Consider the following 23,494-nt stretch of genomic DNA (forward strand, 5'->3'; position numbering starts at 1 on the left):
GGACCCAAGAGATCCCCTGAGAGAACCTTGTTTATAGTTTAAGTGATTTTGTTCGGCTTTAAAAGACATTAAAACGATCTCCCGCTGAGGGTTGACAACTCTGCCTGCTCGCACTCATTTGGAACCTGCTACACCGATCAAACAAGGTGCAACGCGGCTAGCATAGTAGGGAAAACCAATTACAAAGTGTCCCCCTAACCATTTACCCCCCGCCTAAACTCACCTATCTTCTGACGGAGCCCAAGAACCGGGGATTAGTGAACAAAAGAAATGCACACCGAACAATACCGTCAGATGCCAGCCATCCCGACCAAAGTCGATGCAGCGGTGACCACCGGTCCGAAAATCTGCAACATGAATCTATTTGGTATGGTCGCTCAAATCGGCCACTTCGGCGTTCATTTCAGCCGACTTAACATGTGTGATCGGCCATTCGAGTCGGTCATTCTTTTACCATTCTGATTGGTGGAGGGCTAGCAGCTTGACTAGCGAATCAGTGAAGCCCGGAAGTGAGGATGGTAAACATACCAGATAAACAGTGTAATTGAAGAAGATGTCGACACACTCTCAACACATTGTTTGGCATCGTTTTGATTGTTGACCTTGGATTGAATAATGTGGATCGAAGAGCTTGAGCAACAATTCATCGCCATGGTGGAGGATAGACCGTCGCTGCTCTGTGTTTTGGTCTAGAGAGGACCTGCTACTTCCGGTTTTCGTGTTTTTTGGCCAACAATACAGATTAGCGCCATCTGTTGTTTTGGAGACATTACATCTCGTGCAAGCACGGAACGTACGGCGTCGGCTGTAATCCCGTAGGTGTGTACCGCCCATGTCGGTGTTCGAGTCGGCCAGATTAAATAGCCCGACTTCATTTACCGACGCGAATCGGGCAGATGGTCCGGTGAGCGTTTGCCTTAACACCCAGCGCGGAGGCGCTCTAAATGGGGACAGCGTTTGCTCTTGTAACTAGCCGCCCAACTATGAAAACCACGATTTCACCCCACAAAACAAAACTGATTGGACAGTTGAGTCGAGAACTAAAAATCCCCAACGTGCCTAAATTAACATTACCAACTTGAGACAGCGTAGATCTCCCCAAACAACCAGGCGAGTATACAGCAGACTCAAACCACGCCCACTACTACAGCTCCACTCACAAAAACCCTCGCCAGTTAGCACTAGACCTACTCACCTCACGTCACAACAGGCCGTGGAAATCAAAGTAGTCTAGCCTAATACACCGCACGTCGCTATCACAGCCAACATGAGCCTTAAACAAGGAAAATAATGGATGAGCCCCCAAATGTCCCAAACGCCTTGGCTCGAAGGCGTTGCACATAGGGAGACAGACACCGTCGGGTAACGTAAATTACAATAATCTGTATTTATTCACAGGTATTTCCATAACTCAACATAGAAGGTAACGTGCAATGCACAACGCAGAAAAGACATTGCGATCCGCTGCATCCAGCCCTCAAACCGCGTCCATCAGAGAGAGAGAGAGAGAGAGAGGATGGGGCCACAGGACACCGCCTATATCCCCGGCAGCCATGAACACGGCTGGCTCCAATTCCCTCATTAGGACAGGAACACTCTAGCTCCTCCTGCAGGCCAAAGGGAACAGTACCAGACACAAACAACAATATACAACAATATCCCTATACCCTACAGGTAGAGGGAGGAATGTCAATGGACAAGCAAATCAATTTTAATTAATTTCAGGCAGATGGATCATAAGCATTATTTCTGTCTTTACGTTGGACAGGTGAGTTATTTTGCCCTATGTTCCTGTCCGAGTAACAGAAGGCTGTTCTTTAGAACTATTCCAAATGATGCCTTTCAGGTAGAGCGCTTTCCTTACCCCCTGAATTATTTTAGCGCTCATGAAGCACCATACATTATCTGCATGCATGTCATGGCTTTACAATGTGAATAAGATATTCATAAATGTAGGGAAATGTTCCTACTAGATTTTCCACAAGCTATTCATTTTATTCTACCAGGTAAGAGCTATGCTCTAAATTCTCAGGTGGTTTAACTGGACTTGTTTTTGCCTGTTAATCAGTGATGACGACTACGGACTAAATGCTGCCCGATCCTTCCAGTCAGGCCTGGCCCAGTCTGGGGGAGGCCTGACTGGAAGGATTATTTATTAAAATGTTTGTATTTGATACAATTAATATCAAATACAAACGGATATATTGTGGTAACCCGGCTCAAGGAACAAGAGTCTCGGATGCTCAAACTGCCAACAAGGCACGTTTATTAATTCCAAACAACGGAAAAAAGGGGAATCACCCGTCAATGCAAACTATAACAAATAAAGAGTCTGGGCTCCGTGAGCCACTGGGGATGCTGTGGTCGTGTCTCACGCGCTGTCCCGGTATCCAGGTGAGGAGATCCTTCCGTGGTCTCCTGTGGTCTTCTCTAGACCGGGTCCCGGGGCAAAGGTCCGTCCGGGTAGGGAATCTCGCTCCGCTCTCTGCTCCCACATGGGTCACATACCTCCTGTCTTTAGACTGAATCTCAGCTTCTCTTTATAGCCCTCACCTGGGTCTGATTGGCCTGGTACACAGGTGTCTCCCGTTGGCGTTGAGTGGGACTTTGCCAATGCGACCCTTGGCGCCCTCTGGGGGAAAAGGGTGGTAGACAGCTCGTATTACCTGCCCTCTGGGCTTCCAGGCCCGCCGTGTCGGGGCCGGGTTGCCACAATATATTAGCAATTTTTGATTACACTTTGATTGGTAGTATTTCATGTCACACAACTTGGGGACTCTATGACCCAGAACGGACTCAGAAGGGCTGCCGAGGAAACCCCTGGAACCCAGCAGTGTTAACACACAGCCAGCACCAGCCCTTTAACCGACGACAGTAAAAGTCATTGGTAGTGCCCAGCGGAGGAAGTAGATCATAGTGCAAGAGCAGCAGTCTGCAGCTAGCGGCTAGCACAGCAGTCCAAGGCCCCATGCTCCGAGAAGGAGCTGGTGAATATGCCCTGTCATCTTGGTGGAGGGTAGCCCTACATAGTGCTGTTCCAGGACCTCAGTTGAGCTATCAACAGGGTCAAGCCTCCTCCCAGACCGTCCAGAAGCCATGCAATGGCCAGACCCAGCAACACCTACGTCAGTCAAGGCACCAGGCCTCCAGTCTCAGAGATGGAGGGGGAGGGCGGTTGGCTTGTCAGGATGGGGAGTTGTGGGGACAGTGGCAGTTTGGGGTTGTTTTTGCTCGGTAGGGTATCATTTTCAGAGTTCAGTTTATAGTATTTTCATACTTTTTTTGGAGAGGGGTATTCGAAGTATGTGTTGATAGCTGGCTTAAACATCTATACCTGGGCCAAGTCCGACTGATTAGACTCTCTGGCTGGGTGAGGCTCCACACCTGTAGTTTTTGAGGCAATCAAGGCACACAGGATAAATCGCATGTTTCCACACACACTCAGGGCGATAGATATGACATGTAAGTATTCAACACCTGCTATGCATGCAACAAACCTTCCAACTCTGCAATAAACCTGCTTTTCGACATCTACCAGTGGCTTGGTGACAGAAAAAAAGAAAAGGTGTAGAAGAGCCACCTAGCCTGGTCAATTTATACAATATCCAAAAAGGTATGTGGACCAAGTAAAATAATTCAAGAATTCCTCATCCTTATCATCAAAAGCCTATGTGATAGAGTTGAGGCAGCTCCTACATAGAATTATATAACTGTTAATACGGACCCTCCCATAGATGCTGACTCTTAAGGGCGACGTCATTTACTGCTTCAGTACATTTTATGTGTGTGGAATCCCCTCCCCAACCAAACAAAATAACAATGAAAGATAATCTACTTCCTGTGTCCAGTACATTTGTCATGGTGGTTCACAAGAATGCTTTTCAAATATGTGAACATTTTGGCAGATCTATGGGGGTGGCCCGTTGATGTCTAGATGTAACAAGATATAAATTACTCATTGATTTCTAGATGTGACAAGATATAAATTACTCATTACCTACACTGTGGTCGGTAACTGAGTAGCGCTATATATAGAGAGACTCTTTAAAAAACAATACACACAAAAAAAATGGCCTATTTTAGTGCAGAAAATCATAAAAATGAAACTATACAAGATAAAGAAAAAAACCTCCTCTTATAATTTTCGGCAGTTTAGAATTTTATAATAATTATGTATATTATTTAGTCATAGTATCATGATGCAGTATAATTTCCACCCCAAAATGTCTGCCCTGTCGTGATAGGCTCAGTAAAAAAAAATAAAGAAAAAATAAGGGGAGGGCATTTGACTGTTAAAACACATAAATTTGTGTTCTAGAAAATCATTTGTTTGAGAAAGGTGGGTTCAGATTGGAGGGCAGTCATGAGAGCTCATAATGAATCCCATTTGTTCATATGTGTATGTTTGTTTGTGTTCTCTTTCTCTTCCCATATGTCTTTAAGTGGACCCTTCAATTGTACATCCCAGAGAAAATTGAATCTGAAAGGAATGCATAAGTTTGGTGATGTTATTCTAGGAGGGATCTTTGCTATAAACTATTACACTGCATCTTCTGAACTGTATTTCACGTCAGAGCCGAATGATCCCATATGCCATGGGTGAGTACGTCTAGGATGATCAAGGGTATTTACTATCCGATGACATGTAATACTTTTGCTTACACACTGATTTTGTTTTATTATTATTATTTTTCAGCTTTGATATTCGAGGTTTCAGACAGGCCCAGACCATGGCCTTTGCCGTTGATGAAATTAACAGAAACTCCAAACTGCTTCCTAATATATCGTTGGGATACAGTCTATATGATAGCTGTGTCAAACTAGGGATCTCATTCCGTGCAGCTCTGTCTATGACCAGTGGCAGAGGAGAACCGTTTAAATTAAATGAGAGCTGTTACGGGTATCCTCCTGTTTTGGGTATTGTGGGAGATTCTTCCTCAACGCGTACTATTGCCATTTCTAGCATCCTAAGCTTGTACAGTCTACCAATGGTAAGTCATTTTTTAGAAAAAGCTTCTTGTTGATAAATATGTTAGAAATTATAAATATGGGTCATGACAATAAATGATATCTTTGCCTTCAAAGGTCAGTTATTTTGCCACATGTTCCTGTCTTAGTGACAGAAGGCAGTTCCCTTCATTCTTTAGAACGATTCCAAGTGACGCATTTCAGGTAATTTTATTACCACATGAAAATTATTTGTCGACATGTAATGTTATTGAAATATATGTTTCTCCTAAATATTACAAAATGTGTTTCTCAAAAAATTGTTAAACCAGGTGCGAGCTATGCTACAGATTCTGAGGAGGTTTGGCTGGACCTGGGTTGGTCTTGTGATCAGTGATGACGACTACGGTCGCCACACGGCCCATTCATTCAAGTCAGGCCTGGCCAAGTCTGGTGGAGGCTGTCTGGCTTATCTAGAGGTTCTGCCCTGGGGACACGATGTTAATGAAATACAGAGGATTGTCGGCAGAATGAAGAAATCCACATCCAGTGTGGTTACTGTTTTTGCACATCCAAGCAACATGCTTGATCTCATGGAAGAGGTTAGTGATTTAATTATAGATAGCTATTGGAATCTAGTGCTGATTTTTCAATGCTAGAATAAAAGCAGGGGAAATACTTAAATGTTTCTGTAGATGCAAAAAAAAAAAAGATCTTGTTAATTTATATACTTTGTACAATCTAATCAACAGGTAGTAAAACAAAATGTGACAGGCCTACAATGGATTGCCAGTGAAGCCTGGAGTACAGCCAAAGTGCTCCATATTCCAGGCTACATGCATTTTCTTGCAGGCACTCTGGGCATTGCCATCCGCCGAGGGGAAATACCAGGACTCAGGGACTTCCTATTGACCATACGCCCTCACAATGACACACTCAGCACCCAGGACAACACCTTAGTGCGGGTTTCACCTAACAGACTGAGTCTTTTATCTGCCTTGTAGAAACAATCAATATAAATATGATCTCAAGGCTGCTTATGTTTGCTCATTAGTCCCCCTTATTTATGAATCCCCCTTCATTAGGTGAAGCAGTTTTGGGAGCACATATTTCGGTGTAAATTTGTATCTGCTGGAATGGAGGCGGAAGGTCAGACTCAAGAACGACTATGTACAGGGAATGAGGTTCTAAGGAATATAGAGACTGAATTCTTGGATCTGTCTAACCTCAGGCCAGAGTATAATGTGTACAAAGCTGTATATGCGCTAGCACATGCTCTGCATGAAAATCTGCAGTGTGTTCCAGGGAGTGGGCCTTTCCGAGGGCAAAGCTGTGCCCGTTTGCAGGGACTAGAGCCATGGCAGGTCTGTTTTCTAATAAATTCCATTGTATCGTTTTTTTCCTGTGATTTATTATAAAGTTGATTCCTGAGCTCAATAGTGCAATATTGATGTTTTCTCTCTTTACACTTCTGTCCTGCCATTCAGCTTGTATATTATTTGCAAAGAGTCAATTTCACTACAGATTTTGGGGATCAAGTATCATTTGATGAGAATGGGGATGTTTTACCAATCTATGATGTGATGAACTGGAGGTGGCTCCCAGACAGAAGCACAGAGGTTACAAATGTGGGAGACGTTAAAGAAATGGCTTCAAAACTCATTGATCTTAACCTTGATGAAGACAAAATCTTTTGGAATTTTGAATCAAAAAAGGTCTGCTTCCCAACTATTAATTGCCAGGGACATGATTCATTCATCATGATAGGAATTTGATTTTAATGCAATCAACTTGTTCCCCCATAGCCTCCCAGGTCAGTGTGTAGCGAGAGCTGTCCCCCAGGCACTCGCATGGCCATAAGGAAAGGTGAACCTGTCTGCTGCTTCGACTGCATCCCTTGTTCAGATGGAAAAATAAGCAATGAGACAGGTTTGTTTGCAATATATATATTTGTATACTGCAAATCTTTTTTCAAAAGCCCTGACCAAAAGTATGAATACCTTCCGATTGTTTGTTAGATTCAACCGAATGTACAAGCTGTCCAGAGGATTTTTGGTCCAACATCCATCGGGATCAATGTGTCCCCAAAAGCAAGGAATTTCTTTCCTATGTTGAACCCCTGGGAATCTCCTTCACAACAGCATCATTATTTGGAGCACTCTTATGCACCATTGTTTTGGGAATCTTCACCCGGCATCGGACCACGCCAGTGGTTAGGGCCAACAACTCAGAGCTTAGCTTCCTCATTCTGCTGTCACTCAAATTATGCTTTTTGTGCTCCTTGTTTTTCATTGGTAAACCAAGGCTGTGGACTTGCCAGTTGAGGCATGCAGCATTTGGGATCAGCTTTGTTCTATGTGTTTCGTGTATCTTGGTGAAGACCATGGTAGTTCTGGCAGTATTCAAGGCCTCCAAACCAGGTGGTGACCGTGGTCTGAAGTGGTTTGGGGTAATGCAACAGAGAGGGACTGTTGTATTTCTGACTTTAATACAAGCAGCAGTTTGTATAACATGGCTTGTGTCTTCCTCACCTGCTCCTCATGAAAACACAGAGTACTACAGCGACAGGATAGTAGTTGAGTGTGTAGTGGGGTCCACAGTAGGATTTGGAGTATTACTGGGCTACATTGGCTTACTGGCTATTCTCAGTTTCCTGCTTGCATTCTTGGCACGAAATCTACCAGATAACTTCAATGAGGCCAAGTTTATCACCTTTAGCACGCTGGTCTTCTGTGCTGTTTGGATAGCCTTTATCCCAGCTTATATTAACTCCCCTGGTAAATATGCCGATGCTGTAGAAGTATTTGCCATTCTAGCTTCTAGTTTTGGGCTGTTACTGGCCCTATTTGGACCAAAGTGTTACATAATTCTCCTTAAGCCTGAGAAAAACACTAAGAAAGCTTTAATGGGACGAGGCACACCAAGATCATAGAAACAGTGCATTGATTTGTTATGTTTTTAATAAATGCATTGGGTCAGTGAGATGTATAGAATTTAGACAACATTGCCTGCATTGTGTGATAACTAAATATCCTTGATCAAATTGTAACAAAACTTTAAATGTAAATCAGATAGTTTGTCCAACATATATTCTGAATAAATTAATACACATTTTATTTGTTTTTAATGGCTCTTTTTTCTAAGACTATGCAATAATACTTGACGTTTCATTACAGATAGGTTCGATAGAATATCTAAAACAAAATTCTGCAAACTCACGCTAACTTAAACAAATCTCACCCTTTTCGCCTTGGCCTACCTGCATGTGAAAACAAAATGCTTTTCTCGCATCACGTTTTATCAACAACAAAGTCCACACAAACGTTAAAGGTCCTATGGCATGAAAATCTCACTTCATGAGGTCTTCCAACATAAATATGAGTTCCCCTAGCCTGCCTATGGTCTCCCAGTGGGTAAAAGTTGTGTTTGGTGTAAAACGAGCACTAGGTGTTCTGCTCGCCTTTGAAAAAACGGAGGCTCAAGCGCACTGATTTGGAATGTGGTCCCATATGTCGTCGTAAAGGATCTAAGCTTTCTCTGCCTTGAGAATTTGTCCCGCCAATGAGACACGACCGTGCGAGCGCCACGTGTTTGTGTGTGTGTGTGTGTGTGCGTGCGTGCGTGTGTGTGTGCGTGTGTGTGTGAGATTACACACACTGTGACGCAAGTGTTTGCTGTTGGTGTTATGGCGCATAAAAGGTCGGACTCTCGCCTGTGGTATTTCCACAACGGGACTCGTAGTGTGGGTTATCTCAGCCATGGTTGAGAATGAATTGGGGGAAAGGAACTTTGGCTTTGACTCCCTGAAGTACATGAACCACGACATGGAGGGGAAAGGGATTGTTGGCCGCGAATGTCTCCCGCTTGAGCCCCGCATCCCGCTGCCGAGGGACTACCGCCTCGGCGCTGCAGGGGGCCGTGGTGCCTAAGGGCAGCAAGGCTCCGGCGTGAGTCAACCGTGGTCAACAATCGTGGGCAACAATCCCTTTCTCCTCCATGTCGTGGTTCAGTCTACTTCAGAGGGGTATTCCAAGAGTGGAGCTTTAACAAACACAGAGTTAACGCTGAACTCTAGGTTGATTGACCCTGTGCCAACTAAATCAGAGCCTTCGGTTCCACCGCACGGGTTATGCATTAGTTCAATCAACACGGGGTTGGTTAACACAGGGTTGTGCGCGTCCACGCCAAACCTATAAAGACGTGATGTATGGATCATGGAAACCCTGATCGAAATGGCGAAACGGGCCTCTTATTTCAATGAAATGGAACTCCAGGTTCTCCTGGAGAGCTATGACGAGGAGAAGGACATTATCACGAGAAAAGGGAACATTAAAGCCTCTGCAACCCAGAGAACCAAAGCCTGGCAGCGGATCGCTGACCGCATAAATATTGGGACATCGACACAATTCTAATCTTTTTGGCTCTATACACCACCACAATGAATGACAAAAGCAGCAGGATGAATTCTGAAGTGTTTCGGGCAAAATTATCTGCTCATATCCAGCCAAATGTTTCAGAACTCATTGGACGGCACTTCACAGTGCAGATGGACAATGACCCGAAGCATACTGCGAAAGCAACCAAAGAATTTTTTAAGGCAAAGAAGTGGAATGTTATGCAATGGCCAAGTCAATCACCTGACCTGAATCCGATTGAGCATTGCTGAAGACAAAACTGAAGGGAAAATGCCCCAAGAACAAGCAGGAACTGAAGACAGTTGCAGTAGAGGCCTGGCAGAGCATCACCAGGGATGAAACCCAGTGTCTGGTGATGTCTATGCGTTCCAGACTTCAGGCTGTAATTGACTGCAAAGGATTTGCAACCAAGAATTAAAAAGTGAAAGTTTGATTGTTAATTTGTCCCATTACTTTTGGTCACTTAAAAAATGGGAGGCACATATACAAACTGTTGTAATTCCTACACGTTCACCTGATTTGGATGTAAATACCCTCAAATTAAAGCTGAAAGACTGCAGTTAAAGCACATCATGTTCGTTTCATTTCAAATCCATTGTGGTGGTGTATAGAGCCAAAAAGATTGGAATCGTGTCGATGTCCCAATATTTATGGACCTGACTGTAAGTCCGTTAGGACTATTTTATACTTTATGTTGTGACATTTTGGAACGGAGAACCTAGGGTTACCGCAAACCCTGGGTTAATTTACCCGGTTATTTGGTAAAACCGGCTTTGTGGAATACCCCTCAGATTGATGTGGACGTGGAAGAACCAGAGATGTCGGAGAACCCGACGCGGTCGTTTGAGATTCATAATATCGCCTGGAGGCTCACACAGCTTTTGGCCGTGATAATATATATTATATGATATAGATATCTATGTAAAATATGAAATTATTTAGATATAGAGCTCCAGGACTCCCATGTGTTCTAGAATATTTACAGAACAACGGCTGTGTGCGCCTCACCATTGCGATGCATCCACTGTAAACATAGCGCACGGTATCGTGGCTACAAGCTGCTCAAGGCCACACCCCCACCCTCCTCCTTGACCCGCCTCTCTCCTCCTCATTTGCATTAAAGCTACAGACACAGAAACGGCGCATTTGGGGAAAGCTCAATGTGCGACTGGCTTGTAGTGGCTGTAATTCTGCACCAGGGCTGAATTTCGGGAACGTCTTCAAATGCTGTGTTTGGGGCCTACTAATATCTATATTAAAGCATCCATAAAGTAGTATGCCATTGAACCTTTAAAAACTATATAAATCAGCCGCAATGTGAATATGCGGCATATTCCAATATTAAGTGTGCCAGTGAAAAGACGAATGAAAAACTCAACCTATATGGTCTAATGAAGACAAGTTTTTGGTCTGTCCTTTCACCAAAACATTCAATGTATTGAGAGGATTAAATTATATTGGAGGATTACTTTTTAATCCAAGTGTTAAAAAGTGGTGCTAATGACTGCGAATGAGGGGGAATTGATAAGTGGATGGCGTCATTTTCCCTGTTCAATAACTAAAATAGGCTATCACCCTTTTCATAGAAAGTTGGCATCCAAAAATAAACTATTGATACACCTTCATGTTATCAAAAACAACCTATATTCACATGCCTCGTTTCAAGTAAACATTAGCTTGTAGCACTGACTGCTATCGAGATGAATGATCAATACATGTAACAGATAGCGATAATTATAGGTCTATGATTGACGTTTACCAATATGATGCAGGAAAAACACTGTTAAGAAACGTAAATAGGCTGTTACCTCCGCCATGATCTATAACTTGTACAGTAGCCAGGATGACTATGACAAATAAAGCTGAATATGATTGGTTAAATGTACATATCCGCTGGCGAGCGCCATAAAGAAATCTACCTCAAATTAATGTCGCCATTTGGCAAAAGGAAAATTCAATTGTTAGTTTACAGACTTCCATAAATTGTTATTTTAAAGGAGACATATTATGGTGTTTTCCCAACAAGTAAAAATAGTATATAAGTTCCAGAAAACATCTTATTTTAGCTGTTTGCTGGAAATAGATTTTAGGAAAAAAAATCTAGCCTACTGCTATTCCCCTCTGTTTCAGTCACTTCAGAATGCGCTGTTTCTGGTGTTTCTAGCTTTAATGCAAATGAGCTGCCCATTGAACAATGAGCTTTCAGAGTTAAGAAGAGAAGAGATTGTTGCCGTTTGCGGACTCCCGGATGTCTTTATCTATATAATATAATTTAATATAATAATAATAATATTCTATAACATATGTATTTAGGTATTTATATAGTATTATATCTAATATCACGGCCAAAAGCTATGTGCGCCTCGGATGATATTAGGAATCATAAAGACTGCATCTGATGTCTCTGGTACTTCCACAACAACAAGTTATCTCGGTCGTGGTTGAGAAGAATTGGGGGAAAGGGACTTTGGCCTTGACTCTCTGAAGTCCATACTGAACCGCGACATGGAGGAGAAAGGGATTGTACTCCCGGAGCTGAGCTGCCGAACTGCCGCCGGAGCTGCCGGACTGCCGCCGAAGCTCTGGCGGCAGTCCGGCAGCTCCGGCGGGGGAGCTTCGCCGAGCTCCGGCTTGGCAGCTTCGGCGGGGGGAGTTTGGCGGCAATCCGGCAGCTCCGGCGGGGGGAGCTCGGCGGCAGTCCGGCAGCTCCGGCGGAGAAAGGGATTGTACTCCCTCAGCTGAGCTGCCGGACTGCCGCCGAGCTCCCCCTGCCAGAGCTGCCGGACTGCCGCTAGAACTTTGGCGGCAGCTCCGCCGGAATCCCTGCCAGACAGTCACATGGCAAACAGACTAATTAGATATCTATTTTTGTGTGGAATATCCCTGGTTCTGAATTGCGCGAACAACTCCGCCCAACGCCCGTCCGCTGGTCTACAAAATCGTAGCTATTTTCGGATTGGAGGGGGCTGGGGAAGTGGGAGGTAATATTCAAATGTGCCCCCTTCCTACGTAGAAGGGGGCGCCGAAACGGACTCACTCGTTTGGTTACTGTAGGCGGGGTACTTTCAGAAATGCATATCTCACTCAAAAAATCATGTGGAGTTTTTTCAAAGTTTGTACGTGTCTGGGAGCAGCAAAGACCCAAATCCCAGGAAAAGTGTTGTTTTTGAAATATGTCCACTTTAATGTTGTTTGAAAAATCGCAAAAGAAAAATTGCATTCAATTTAAAAGAACCATCCAATGCAAGTCTAGATTCAGTGCTCTCTATCACCACAGAGATTGCAGCTAATTATAGTTAATTCATATAATATCCTATTCATGTTGAGAATTTTTATGTAAATAATGTATATTATTCTGTCATTCGTGCTCTTCGTATCGTAATGCAATTCAGTACCATCCCCCAAATTTCTGCCTAGTTTTGATAGGCTGAACAATAAAAAATAAATAAAAAATTGGCAAAGGGGATGGCATTTATAAAGTTGTGTTTGAGAAATGTTGGTTCTGAATAGAGGGCAGTCATGAGAGCTCATAGAGAATCACACTTGCTCGTATGTGTTGGTTTGTTTCTGTTCTCTTTCTCTTCCCATACGTCTTCAACAGGTCCCTTCTCTTGCACATCCCAGAGACAATTTAATCTGAATGGAATGCACAAATTTGGAGATGTTATTCTAGGAGGGATCTTTAAAATGAACTTTTACACAAAATCTTCTGAATTATATTTTACTTCAGAGCCAAAAGATCCAATCTGTTATGGGTGAGTATATTGAGGAGTGTTGATGAAGATATTTTATCAGTTAAAAATTGTATGTGTAACAAGTTGTTTATATATATATATTTTTTCTTTTTTTAAGCTTTGCTCCTGAAGCGTTCAGACGGGCCCAGACTATGGCCTTTGCTGTTAATGAAATTAACAGAAACCCCAAACTGCTTCCTAATATATCTTTAGGATACCATCTTCATAATAGCTGTGGCAACCTAGGGATCTCATTACGTGCAGCTCTGTCTATGACCAGTGGCAGAGGAGAGCCGTTTCAATTAAATGAGAACTGTAACGGGAATCCTCCTGTGCTAGGAATTGTGGGAGATACTTCCTCAACACGTACAATCGCTATTTCTAGCATAGTAAGCTTGTACAGAGTACCAATGGTAAGTTGTCAACCATTTTCCAATGAGAGAAGGCTTCTGTTTGATGATTGCCTTTACTTTTAAAATGACTCAAATAGACACGACCAAATTAATTCTATTTAAATTCAGGCAGATGGATCATAACAATTATTTCTGTCTTTATATTGGACAGGTGAGTTATTTTGCCACATGCTCCTGTCTGAGTGACAGGAGGCTGTTCCCATCATTCTTTAGAACTATTCCAAGTGATGCCTTTCAGGTAGAGTGCTTTCCATACCCCCTGAATTATTTGAGTGCTCATGAAGCATCATATATTATCTGCATGCATGTCATGGCTTTGCAATGTTAATTAGATATTAATACATGTAGGGAAATGTTCCTACTAACTAGATGTTCCACAAGCTATAAATTTTATTCTTCCAGGTACGAGCTATCCTCCAAATTCTGAGGCGGTTTAACTGGACTTGGTTTGGCCTGTTAATCAGTGATGACGACTACGGACTACACGCTGCCCGATCTTTCCAGTCAGGCCTGGCCCAGTCTGGGGGAGGCTGTCTGGCTTATCTAGAGGTTCTGCCATGGGGAAGAGATGAAAACGAGCTCCAGAGGATCGTTGGCATAATGAAGAAATCCACATCCCGTGTGGTTATTGTTTTCTCACCTCAAAGCGACATGCTTAAACTCATGCAAGAGGTTAGTTATTTTTGTTATGAAAAGGAACATAGGGACATTTTCCGCAAAATTAAAATTTAAAAGCATAAATATGTTAGAGTAGATACAATACTGGAGGTAACACTTTATATATTTTTTATACATTACAATCCACAGGTAGTGAGGCAGAATGTTACAGGCCTGCAGTGGATTGCCAGTGAAGCCTGGACTACAGCAATTGTTCTTCAGACCCCCAGCTACATGCCTTTTCTTGCAGGCACTCTGGGAATTGCCATCCGCCGGGGAGAGATACCTGGACTGAGGGAATACCTACTGCAAATACGCCCTGACAATGACACACTCAGCAGCCAGGAAAACAATTTAGTGCGGGTTTCACCTAACACATCGATTCAGAATCGCAAGCAAATATATTGTAGGAATACTTTTCAATGTATATGTGACCTATACATGAACTTGATACTGATGTTTGCTTATGAATCCCCTTATTCATGATTTCCCCTTCATTAGGTAAAGCAGTTTTGGGAGCACGTATTTCAGTGCAAGTTTGTAACCCCTGACATGGAGTTTGAAGGGCAGACTCAAGAAAGACTATGTACCGGCAATGAGAGTCTAAGGAATATAGAGACTGAATTCCTTGATCTGTCTAACCTCAGGTCAGAGTATAATGTGTACAAGGCAGTTTATGCCCTGGCACATGCCCTACATGACATTCTGCAGTGTGTTCCAGGGAGTGGGCCTTTCCAAGGTCAAAGTTGTGCCAGTTTACAGGGACTAGAGCCATGGCAGGTCTGTTTTCAATAAAATTCCATTATATTCCGTTTCTTTCCTGTGATTTATTATGTTTATTATTATTATTATTATTATTATTATTATTTATCACTATTATATTGTTATTATTTATATTATTGTTTATTATTTATTATGATGTAGATTTGAGAGCTTAAAACTGCAATGTCAATTCTTTCACTGTTTACTCTTCTTTCCTGCCATCCAGCTTGTATATCAATTGCAAAGGGTAAATTTCACTACAAATTTTGGTGATACAGTGTCATTTGATGAGAGTGGGGATGCTTTACCAATCTACGATGTGATAAACTGGATGTGGCACTCAGATGGAAGCACAGAAGTAAAAAATGTGGGCGAGGTTAATGAATTGGCTTCAAAAATCGATAATCTTAATCTTGACGAAGACAAAATCTTTTGGAATTTCGAACCTAAAAAGGTCTGCTTACAATCAACCTATTGCCCTTGACATGTTTATTTATCATCACATGAAATGGGAACAATGTTTGAATGCAGTGACATTGATCCCCATTTAGCCTCCCAAGTCAGTGTGTAGTGAGAGCTGTCCCCCTGGCACCCGCATGGCCAGAAAGAAAGGTGAACCTGTCTGCTGCTTCGACTGCATTGCTTGTTCAGAAGGTGAAATAAGCAATAAAAAAGGTTTGTTTGATACAAATATTTTTCTACAATACACATCTATTGTACATATATTGTCAAACTCAACAGCTAAACAATAACTTCATGTTGTTTGTTAGACTCAACAAAATGTACCAGATGTCCAGAGGAGTTTTGGTCCAACCACCAACGTGATCACTGTGTACCCAAAAGCATGGAGTTTCTTTCCTATATTGAACCCCTGGGCATCTCCTTGACCACTGCTTCCTTATCGGGAACGCTTTTATGCACTATTGTTTTTGGAATATTCACTTATCATCGTACAACGCCAGTTGTTAGGGCCAACAACTCAGAGCTTAGCTTCCTCATTCTGCTGTCACTCAAACTATGCTTCTTGTGCTCCTTGCTTTTCATTGGTCACCCAAGGCTGTCAACTTGTCAGTTGAGGCAAGCAGCCTTTGGGATCAGCTTTGTGCTGTGTGTCTCGTGTATCCTGGTGAAGACCATGGTTGTTCTGGCGGTGTTCAAGGCATCCAAACCAGGAGGTGGTGGTAGTCTGAAGTGGTTTGGGACAATGCAACAGAGAGGGACTGTTGTATTTCTGACTTTAATACAAGCAGCAATATGTACAACCTGGCTTATGTCATCCTCACCAACTCCTCATAAAAACACACAGTACTACAAAGACAAGATAATAGTTGAGTGTGTAATTGGGTCAACAGTTGGTTTTGGAGTTTTACTAGGATATATTGGCTTATTGGCCATTCTCAGTTTCTTACTTGCTTTCTTGGCCCGGAATCTACCAGATAACTTCAATGAGGCCAAGTTTATCACCTTCAGCATGTTGGTCTTCTGTGCTGTTTGGATAGCATTCATCCCAGCTTATATCAACTCCCCTGGAAAATATGCAGATGCTGTAGAGGTATTCGCCATTCTAGCTTCCAGTTTTGGGCTGTTACTGGCCCTATTTGGACCAAAGTGTTACATTATTATCCTGAAGCCTGAGAAAAACACAAAAAAAGCTTTAATGGGACGAGGCACACCAATGTCATAAAATCGTGGTCATCTGGAAATCTTTTTGAAAGAGATTTAGTCTGAGTAGAATTACTACATTACCAACTTTCTGTAATGCCTTCATTTTAAATTTTTAGTTTGAAATCATTACAGACATATAATTAGAACAGCAGTTATTTTGTACATCTGTAGGATTAGTTTGACCAACATTTATGTGAAAAGAGAGAATAAATCTTGTTTTCACACATTCAACATTGTCACCACTTATTTTTTACCAGATTATGCAAGCCTACTTTTTCTTTACATTTCTTTAGAGACTGATATCCTAGCCCACAGGCTGAATCCTTCTCTCTCCTTTACTCCTGTGCATATCCATTGAACACTATAAACAAATGAACAGCACTGAGCTATGGCTGCTGATGGTATTTGAGGTCTAATTAAAATGTGGCATCTGAGGCGCACACAAACTAAACTTTTTCTGTACTCGATGTGAAGAAAAGCTACAAAGTCCAGTCTGGATACCAACATCTTTGACAAAGTGGACGTTATGGTTGAAAATTGTTTAGCTGCTGTAGAAATACATTTGTTAAAATATTCTTCATTGTACTGCATTTTGCCACTCTTGAATTAGTTTCTCTACGAGTCTAGACAAATATCTCCTAAACAAAATAATAAACCCTACGTATCTCCTCCCCTCCACTTGTTGGTTCTCAGCAAAGGCACAGTGCAGTTTTCCTCCAGGAGTTCAGCTATAGCATTGTCAAACTTCAGATCTGAGAATATGGGTATAGTTTTGATGGTAGCTCAAGCATTGTTGAAGCAAGCTCAAGCATCTTGGAAGTGAGTCCAACTGAAGCAGTCGAACGAAATACGAAAACAGAAGAAACTGGGAAGGACAACCAAATATCTCAAATGTTTTCTCAGAATCTCACACTAACATAAGCAAATCTCACCCTTCTCTCCTTGGCCTACCCACATGTGAAGATGAAATGTTTTTCTCATATCACGTCTGATAAACAATAAACAATACACCAATGTTAAAAACTGTATACATCAGCCTCGAGGCACATATGCGTCATATTCCAGTAACAATCGCATCAGTTAAAAGACCGATGGAATACTCAAAATACATAGCCTATTGAAGACGAGCATATGCTCCACCCTTATATCCTATGAATTTAGAGGATTCAATTATACAGGAGTTTTACTTCTCTTCTAAAAAATAAAGTTGGTATTGTAAAAACAAGACTGTTGCGATACACCTGCCCACATTCATGTTATCTAAAGCAAGCTATGTTCACATACCGCAATGCAAGTATGATAAGATATAAAATGAATGATCAAACCAAATAACAGATATCTATGATTCTAGTTTACCACTATATCTGAACTAAGAACACAACAAGCCTTTTTGTCGTGTTTGTTTCTCCCCACTTACTTTGGTGCTCCCAGTCAAATTTGACCGGCCTGTTATTATAACTGCCCTTACATTAACACAAAAACCATTGATCTTCACCAAATTTTATTTAACTCCCTTTTAACCTGTAAACAACGTCTCAGACTACTGGTTCATGTGAATAACTGCAGTGAATAGACACAGACATTTAAAGTTGTATTCCAAAATTAACATTTATTGTAAAAAATGACAGAAAAATCAAAACAGAGACCAAATTCATGTGTGTGTCTGTGTGTGTGTGTGTGTGTGTGTGTGTGTGTGTGTGTGTGTGTGTGTGTGTGTGTGTGTGTGTGTGTGTGTGTGTGTGTGTGTGTGTGTGTTCACACACAGGAGAGGCATTTTGCAATCAGGTCGCAGTGTGCCTTGCAAACGTAGACATCATATTTGAAACATGTAAGACTTGTCTTATTGTTGCTAGGGGCACAGAACTAGCATCTCTTCTGTTTCTGCCCCTGTTTTGGGGGGAGAGCGGCCAGGGCAGTGGCTGGGGCTTGCAGATTCCATTACAGACATATAATTAGAACAGCAGTTATTTTGTACATCTGTAGGATTAGTTTGACCAACATTTATGTGAAAAGAGAGAATAAATCTTGTTTTCACACATTCAACATTGTTGAATTTACCACTATATCTTGCAGACTTGCAGACACACTTGCAGATTCCTCACCAGACTGCCAGAGGCTGGTGTGGGGGGAAAGTGCTGGTGCCGTTAGAGGAGTCACTAAAGCTTTCCCAAGCTCTGCCAGGAAGAGTCTCCTCTTGAAACATTTCCCCTGATACCAGGCTGGGTCGATCGCTGTCCACACTACATATGCATTACATGCAGACACATCAAGGATGTTGTGGAACACCGGCACAGGCCAACAAGCTGTCATTCGCTTGCAGGTGTATGTACCAGTAAGCTGCAATGAAAGAAACAATAATGAATAGATTGGAAACAATATTGAACCTGTCTTACACAAAATGCAATGTTTCTCATGAATACAAGTAAATCAAATGCTTGACAGATGAAAATATATATGACCTTATCAAGGCAATCAACGCCTCCTTTGTTTCTGTTGTAGTCCAGGATGATCTGGGGCTTTCTGTGCTCTGCTTCGCTGACAGCGGAGTCTTTGTGTAGAGTGCTCATCAGGATGACATTCTTATTTTTCTTGGGCAAATATGACACAAGACTGTGTGTGTCATTGAAAGCAAATTTGGATGAGAGTGACTCTCTCCCTCTGGTCGACAACAGTGCAGGGGGAAGTTGAGGCTTGTTCTTCCTCACTGTCCCCACCATGGTGAGCTTTCTTTTCAGCAGCTACTGACCAAGCCCATGTGATGTGAAAAAGTTATCACATGTGATGTTATGCCCCTTGAGACCGGCTGTCATGTCCAACACAACACGCATGCCTTGTTTTTTTTCTGGCATTCCAGTAACAGGTTTCCCTGTATAAACCTGCATATTACAGGCATAGCTGCTCCTGGTATCACATGCTGCCCAGATCTTGATCCCATACTTGCCTGGTTTGCTTGGGATGTACTGTTTGAATGGACAGCAACCTCTAAAAGGGACCAGGTGCTCGTCCACTGTCACCTAAGGGCCTGGATTGTACATCAGTGGTAGGCGCTCCACCCACCTGTCCCAAACGTTCCTGATGGCAGCCAGTTTGTCGTCTTGCCAGCGGAAAGGTCGTGTAGCTCTGTCAAATCTGATAACTCTTGAGAGGACATGAAATTGCTCCAGGGACATAGTTGACCGAAATATAGGCCTCCCTGACTCTGCATCCCACAGACTTTTTGTAGCCTAATTGTAGGACCGATGTACTCCTGCTAGAATCAACAGACCCATGTAGGCTTGGAGGTCTACCTGGTCCAATGCCTTCCATGTGTCGTCAAACACACGCCCCCCTTCCAGGTTTGTCATCGCCGGTATAATTTCCAAAATGGACTCTGGTAAAAAGAGTTGGATGCAGGACTTGATGTCATCCACACGAGATGTTGCATACCGTGTTGGCCCTGGCGTCATCCGAATAATATTTTCCCCTCTTGCTCTGCTCTGGAATCTGTGAGAAGATAGTGTGGTTCACGTGGGGGGATGGGCACATAAGCCCGGAAAAGAGCCGGGTTCCAATAACAAACACCTAATTTGTAACTTTGAAATGTGGAACAGGTGTTATATGTTTAGTCTGGAAGGGGTGGTTCACATAGGGGGATAGGCACATAAGCATGGGAAGGAGGACACCTAATTGTTCAGTCTGAAAAGGGTTCACGTGGGGTGGAGTGTGTGTGTGTGTGCGTGCTCGCGTTTATGTGTGTGTGTGTGTGCGTGTAGGTGTGTGTGTGCGTGTGGTGGTGGATTTGTGGTTGCGTACTATCTGATGGATGAACACAATCTAGGGTCACCCATTCATTTCCTATGGTGGTCATTTTTGACCGGGAACACCATAGGTGTTACAAAGTTGACTAAACAACTCAAAATTCAATGAAAGTAGTGATCAGCAATTGTATATGTTCAAGGATATGTGGATATGTGGAGGATATCATAAGCCCTCGAGACAAATAAATGTAAAACACAATTTTTATGATTGATCGAAATGGAAGTCAGTCAGATTTGACCCGAACACGAGGCTAGTACAGTATCAGTGGTCACTACGACAAAGATGCTCGATTGTGATTGGTTAAATGGATAAATTGCTGACGAGAGCCTTAAAAAATAAATCGACCTTTGTGCGATTAAAATTCATGTTGTCACGTTGTATGGGTACAGTCCATTTCAAATCAATGATATTATTTAATTGCCATGAGAAAAAATCACACCTAACAATCGCATTCAATGTAAAAGGACTTTACACCAAGAGTCGTGAGTCAGTGTTCTATATCACAACGAAAACGCGGCAAATTATATTAACGCTGTCGAGCGGCAGTGTTAATATATTAACCTTTTGTGCCTATTACTTACTTGTCAAGAAAGACATTTTTATTGCTGGAATGCCCTCTAGTGGGCAGAATGTTTAATAGTGGCATTGGCCATGCATATGCCTTTATATGCAGTGAAAAGGAACATAGTAAGCCTTAATACTTGAGCATTAAAGGAGACATATTATGGAGTTTTCACAACAAGTAAACATAGCATTTGAGTTCCAGAAAACATGTTTTTGAAGCAGTTTGCTGGATATAGCTTTTAGGAAAAAAAATCTTCCTACCGCTATTCCCCTCTATTTCAGTCCCTTCAGAATTTTTTTTTTTTTTTTTCTTTGGCTCAAAACAAAGAAGCAGTAGCCTGACTGCTATGTTCAAGGCAGTATGTTTGTATGTTCATCGTTTAATTGCACTACATAATATATAATATCATAATATAATATATCATCCGAGCCAAAAGCTCGGATGATATTATGAATCACAAAGACTGCGTCTGAAGTCTCTGGCCCTTCCACAACAAGTAAAGACTCATAGTGGGGGATATCTCGGCCATGGTTGAGAAGAATTGGGGGAAAGGAACTTTGGCCTTGACTCACTGAAGTCTATGAACTGCGACATGGAGGAGAAAGGGATTGTACTCCGGGAGCTGAGCTGCCAGACTCTCCTCCATGTCTCCTCCTCCGGACTACGGCGGCAGTCCGGCAGCTCCGGTGGGGGGAGGCAGTCCAGCAGAGAAAGGGATTGTACTCCCGGAGCTGAGCTGCCGCCAAGTTCCCCCCGCCGGAGCTGCTCGTCCGCTGGTCCACAAAATCTCAGGCTCTCTCTCAACAGGCTGACCCGAGGCTGCTGTGTGGCGCTGCGGACGCTACTTCCGGGTAACCGGTTTGGTTTGGTTAGCAGGACGCTTAAGGTCTACCTGCTATTTTCGGTTTATATCTATTTTTCCGCTATTTATATCTGCGTCCTGTTCTGCATACTCTGTATTGTATTCGCTGTTTCCTCGTTGGAGCTCTGTCTGCATCAACCAAGGTAAGCATGGACTCCGGTTGCCCTTGTTCCGCCTTTCCCATAGATAAGATAGCTCTGTAAGAGAGACATATGTCAGTTAGAGGATGAAAGGGTAGCGAGCATAAAGAAAACAGATACTCCAGAAAGTATAGAGAATGGAGCCGCCAGGCGGACTTGTAGAGCTAACGCTATCGTTAGCAGTGACACCGTCAAGGCAACCCTGTCGGCAGTACCACTTGCAAAGGCGGACAGCAGCCTGACTCACAAGTCTTTTTCGGGGGTAAAAAAGCTAGTCATAGGCGACTCTGTTACACGTAAAGTTAGACTCGCCAGCGAAAGTTATTTGCCTACCCGGAGCCAGCCTTCACCCTACTGGGTCAGGCGTGACTCATCCACTCACAGCATGCTGGGTTGCAGGAGTTTAGCAAACCTGCTAGCAACATGATAGTTTACGTTGCAGAGTCTAGAATAGCAGGTGGGTTAGCTGAACCAGTTTATCAGGATGATGTATCTATTGCACCAACCCTTTCAGAGCTTAGTGTTAACTGGACTCCCTCTGAAATTAACGCTGTACCTATATGTGCGATGGTACAAAATCGCATGTCAAATCGCATGTCAAATCGCATGTTAACAACGCTTTCAGAACCGAGTGTTAACCGGACTCCCTCTGAAAATAATGCTGTACCTATATGTACGGTGGTGCAAAAAATTGCATGTCAAATCGCATGTTGAACCGCATGTCGGGTCGCATGTTAACAACCCTTTGGAACCGACTCCCTCTGAAAATAACGCTGTACCTATGTGTACGGTGGTGCGGCCTCGCGCTGTCTCGAGGTGTAAAACGTGCAGGCAAAGGCCGCGACCAGTATGTTGAAATCCCTGACCGCTTCAGAGCTGAGTGTTAACTGGACTCCCTCTGAAAATAATAAAATGGAAGCACTTGAGTAGGTTTCAGGAATATAAGGTTGCTTTCATCTAAAGCGCTCTTGATCCAGGACCTAATTGTTGGTAATAAGATTGACATACTGGGCTTTTGTGAAACCTGGTTAAAACCAGATGAGTTTCTAGTCCTAAACTAAGCTACTCCCCCCAATTACGTTAGCGCAGAAGTATCTAGAGAAGCAAAGAAAGGTGGTGGAGTAGCCCTGATATCTAATCCTAAGATTAATTTAAAGCCAAAGAATAGATATATATTCAGATCCTTTGAGGTGCTCGCGTTCTGCTCCTCAGTTCCCCTAAAAACAAAACGAGTTCTAGACTCTTTCGTTTTAGCTGTTCTATACCGTCCCCCAGGACCGTATTCACTTTTTGTTGAAGAGTTTTCTGATTTTGCAGCTGATCTGGCTACATATTCAGACAATATTTTGCTTATTTCAACATTCATGTTAATAACCCCTCTGATGCCCTTGCAAGGGCTTTTCTGTCCATTACAGATACGCTTGGCTTCAAACAGCTCGTCCAGCACCCAACCCACATCGGTGGAAACAAGCTGGACCTCGTTTTGACCCGCGGTGTAGATATTTCAGACCTAATGGTCTCTTCCTACACCTCAGC

At 42.8% G+C, this 23,494-nt stretch overlaps 2 protein-coding genes across 2 annotated transcripts; both read left to right on the forward strand.

The window, feature by feature from the left end:
- Window positions 1-5,288: 5,288 nt before the first annotated feature.
- On the forward strand, window positions 5,289-8,319 carry LOC132475171 (extracellular calcium-sensing receptor-like). Its single transcript, XM_060076178.1, has 3 exons — window positions 5,289-5,549; window positions 6,033-6,096; window positions 6,942-8,319. The coding sequence occupies exons 1-3, from the start codon at window positions 5,289-5,291 to the stop codon at window positions 7,877-7,879; spliced, it is 1,263 nt and encodes a 420-aa protein (XP_059932161.1). The 3' UTR covers window positions 7,880-8,319.
- Window positions 8,320-12,611: 4,292 nt separating this feature from the next.
- Window positions 12,612-16,700, forward strand: LOC132474650 (extracellular calcium-sensing receptor-like). The gene is made up of 9 exons (XM_060075452.1): window positions 12,612-13,117; window positions 13,215-13,509; window positions 13,661-13,747; window positions 13,912-14,181; window positions 14,317-14,523; window positions 14,668-14,946; window positions 15,155-15,382; window positions 15,480-15,603; window positions 15,699-16,700. The coding sequence occupies exons 1-9, from the start codon at window positions 12,882-12,884 to the stop codon at window positions 16,610-16,612; spliced, it is 2,640 nt and encodes an 879-aa protein (XP_059931435.1). The 5' UTR covers window positions 12,612-12,881; the 3' UTR covers window positions 16,613-16,700.
- Window positions 16,701-23,494: the final 6,794 nt, after the last annotated feature.

The sequence above is a fragment of the Gadus macrocephalus genome, chromosome 16 (assembly GCF_031168955.1).
Source record: "Gadus macrocephalus chromosome 16, ASM3116895v1".
In the NCBI taxonomy this organism is placed as follows: Eukaryota; Metazoa; Chordata; class Actinopteri; order Gadiformes; family Gadidae; genus Gadus; species Gadus macrocephalus.